Source organism: Gekko japonicus, unplaced genomic scaffold (assembly GCF_001447785.1).
Source record: "Gekko japonicus isolate JY-2015 unplaced genomic scaffold, Gekko_japonicus_V1.1 scaffold3478, whole genome shotgun sequence".
NCBI lineage: Eukaryota > Metazoa > Chordata > Lepidosauria > Squamata > Gekkonidae > Gekko > Gekko japonicus.
Genome location: NW_015162584.1, coordinates 87,354 through 90,890, shown reverse-complemented (window position 1 = coordinate 90,890; position 3,537 = coordinate 87,354). Strand labels below are relative to the sequence as shown.

The 3,537-nt window shown below is 50.8% G+C and overlaps 1 protein-coding gene across 1 annotated transcript in view; it reads left to right on the top strand.

Moving 5' to 3' along the window:
- The window catches only part of LOC107106323 (lipoxygenase homology domain-containing protein 1-like), a gene marked incomplete at its 3' end in the record, with an annotated part of 139,154 nt that overhangs the window by 52,468 nt on the left and 83,149 nt on the right, over positions 1-3,537 (top strand). The window contains exon 10 of the mRNA XM_015406454.1: positions 2,495-2,745. Within this exon, the coding sequence (XP_015261940.1) occupies positions 2,495-2,745 (251 nt within the window). The remainder of the gene's footprint in view (positions 1-2,494; positions 2,746-3,537) is intronic.

The window sequence follows — 3,537 nt, the reverse complement described above, 5'->3', positions numbered from 1 at the left end:
GGGTGAACTTGGGCAAGCCATAGTTCTGTCAGAGCTCTCTCAGCCCTGCCTACCTCACAGGGTGTTTGTTGTGGGGAGGGGAAGGGAAACGGATTGTAAACTGATCTGAGACTCTTTCAGGTAGTGAAGGGCAGGGTATAATTCCAGTCTCTTCTCTTCTTCTCTACCTGCTCATTTGCAAATATGAAAACTCGGCTTGGGTGGGCAAGCACCTGGGAAACAGTGTTGGTCCATAAATCATGTTCCCCCCCAAAGCTAACAGCATCCACTGGGAGACTGCCTCTCCCAAGGCCCTTCCCTATAACTCTGACGTCTGTCTCCTTCTCTGGCTGTATTCCAGTTCCTAACCATTTCACTCCAGCCCAGATCTGAGCTGTGTTCATCCTCTGAAGCCGTCAGCCCTAAAATCCCATTGATGTCGACCGAAGAAAGCATCCTCTAACCTGCGGTGCCCATTGTAAACATGTTAAACTATTAATGACGGAAGGGATTAGGAGAAAAGGTCATCTCCTCCCTTGACGATCATGACAACATTGTTTTTCTCGGGCCAAGGATATGGGACTGGGGGGGGGGAGTGCTGCTGGAGCACCCTTCCTGTTCTGAGCCCATGATAGAGGGCAGACTATTTCCTTTTTTATTTGCTTTACTGTATTTACATTATTTAGAATCTGCCTTCCTTACCGAGACTCAAGGTGGATTTCACAGTGTCAGTCAATGCAATCTAAAGATGCCATCCTCCAGGCGGGGCCTGGGGATCCCCTGGAATTCCAGCTCATCCCCGGACTACGGAGATCAGTTTCCCTGGAGAAAATGGATGCTTTGGAAGGTGGAATCTATGGCGCTCTGCCTCACTGAGGTCCCCGACCTTCCCCAGGCTCCATCCCCAAATCTCCAGGAGTTTCCCAACATGGATCTGATAACTCTACCCCCCTATCCCCTGGTGGCAACCTGGCAACCCTAAAATGTTCAGCTGGATGGAATATCCAATAAACCAGGGGTCCCCCAACCTTTTTGAATGTGTGGGCACCTTTGGAATTCTGACACAGTATGGCAGCCACCACCACAAAATGGCTGCCACAGGAGGTGGAGCCAGCCACAAAATGGCTGCTGCAGGGGGTGGAGCCAGCCACAAAATGGCTACTGCAGGAGGTGGAGCCTGCCAGAAAATTGCTGCCGCGGGAGGTGGAGCCAGCCACAAAATGGCTGCCACGTCTTACCTTCAGTCGGACAGTGGAAATCCTTCTGCTGTGGTGGCAGCGGCTGCTAAACCTACATTAAAAATAATAATCTGCACAGCCAATCAAATCTCCGATGGCCAGTCAGGAACCTTGCTGGGCAAAAGCCCCACACAGCCTTGTCCACTTTCTAGAAACACTTGGCAGGTTCCTGGAAAAAGTAGTAGTAGTGGTGGTGGTGGTGGTAGTAGTAGTAGTAGAAGAGGAGGAGGAGGAGGAGATTGGATTTATACCCCGCCACTCACTACCCAAAGGAGTCTCAGAGCAGCTTACAAGCTCCTTTCCCTTCCCCTCCCCACAACAGAAACCCTGTGAGGTAGGTGGGGCTGAGAGAGCTCTCTCGAGAACTGCCCTTGAGAGAACAGTTCTGAAAGAACTTATGACTGACCCAAGGTCACACCAGCAGCTGCATTTGGAGAAGTGGGAAATCAAACCCGGTTCTCCCAGATTAGGGAGGGGATGAGAACAGGTCACTTAACAGCTTTGAACAGCTGTCTCATCGTTTTCCCATTAACTGCCCGAACTGAGTGACCTCAGAACGTTTGAAAAACGGCTGCTCCTGTTGAATTATGACGCCGCTAGGTTAGCCAGAAAGGTGTTGCCGGGACCACGGCGCCCACTGATACCGCACTGAGAGCACCATAATAAACCATGCAATGGGGTTTGGACTGCAGATGTTTGAAAACAAGTAGAAATCTGATACAGAGCCGAAACCATGCTGAAACAAAGCAGGCGCGCTGGAACGTGACATGCTAAACAATGCAGAAATGACCTAGTAGGATCATACTTACAGCGACAGACAGTAAACCAGTGATGGCGAACCTTTTAGAGACCGAGTGCCCAAACTGCGACCCCAAACCCACTTATTTATCGCAAAGTGCCAAAACGGCAATTTAACCTGAATACTGAGGTTTTACTTTAGAAAAAACAACTCATACGTTAACTTAAGATGATCCAGACAAAGTAAGGAAAGCAATCCCAAATGCTTTCATTGACTTAAAATTATTTGGCAGAGAATTCGACACTTTAATGATGGTCTGGGCCTGGCTGGGGCGATGGCACGCATGCCCAAAGAGAGGGCTCTGAGTGCCACCTCTGGCACCCGTGCCATAGGTTCGCCACCACTGCAGTAAACAGTAGCATAGTCTACATTTAGAAAAAAGAATGGTAAAATGTTTGAACAAGGTGAAAAGTGTCCATGTAACGAGTTCTAGTAGCTTGTTGTGTACTCTCAATCTAACACATCCGGTCCCCTTCAGGTATGGTTTATAACGTTGCAGTCATGACTGGGGACGTCAGAGGGGCCGGGACCAACTCCAAGATCCACATTGTCATGCACGGCTCCAAAGGGCTGAAAAACAGCGGGAAGGTTTTCCTGGAGGGAGGCGAGTTCGAACGTGCCCGGACGGACCTCTTCAACATTGAGATTGCAGCTCTTCTCAGTCCCCTGAGCCGCGTCTCCATCGGACACGATAACTGCGGCGTCAGCTCCGGCTGGTATTGCGAGAAGGTGAGAACCGAGGTCACTTAACAGCATTGAACAGCTGTCCAATCGTTTTCCCATTAGCCGTCCCAACGGAGTGACCTCGGAACGTTTGGAAAACGCGGCTCTTATTTCAATTAGGAGGCCGCTCGGTTAGCCAGTCAATATGCGCATCCCACAAATCCAATTTCTCCTGATATATGCTGTGTCGCCCCAGCCACATGCAAAAGATCAGTGATGGGCCTGTTAAATGGATGGGTCCTCCGTGACTTTCCACGCTGTATAAAGGCACCCATTGAATTAAGCAGGAGGAACGCGATGGCCGTTCAAACCAGGGTTGTGTTGATTTTTACAGAGTAGCCACAGTGCGCCTCTGACAGTTGGGTCATGCTTTCCTCACACTTATGGGGGGTCATTAGGGCTATTTTTGGGCAGGAACGCACAGGAACGGAGTTCTGGCTGGCTTCAGAGATGTCCACGCCCACTACAGCCAAAACCTCTACATGTGTGGATACAGAGGGAAGGCCAGGAGAGCAACCCGCCAGCAACTCCAAGGCAGGTGGGCCAGGGGGCCCCTGGAAGGATCGGGGAGGCATTTAAATGCCTCCCCGTGCCTTCCCCAGCCTGTCCAAGGGCCGGCTTTCCTGGGCTCCCCGCAGTCACGTGGCACCCAGGCAGGCCAAGGGAAGGCATGGGGTGTGGCCTAATATGCTAATGAGTTTCTGTTGTTGGGTGTGGCCTGTTATGCTAATGAGTTCCTGCTGGGCTTTTTCTACAAAAAAAGCCCTGGGGGTCATGATTTAGTTCAGCCTGTAGGGA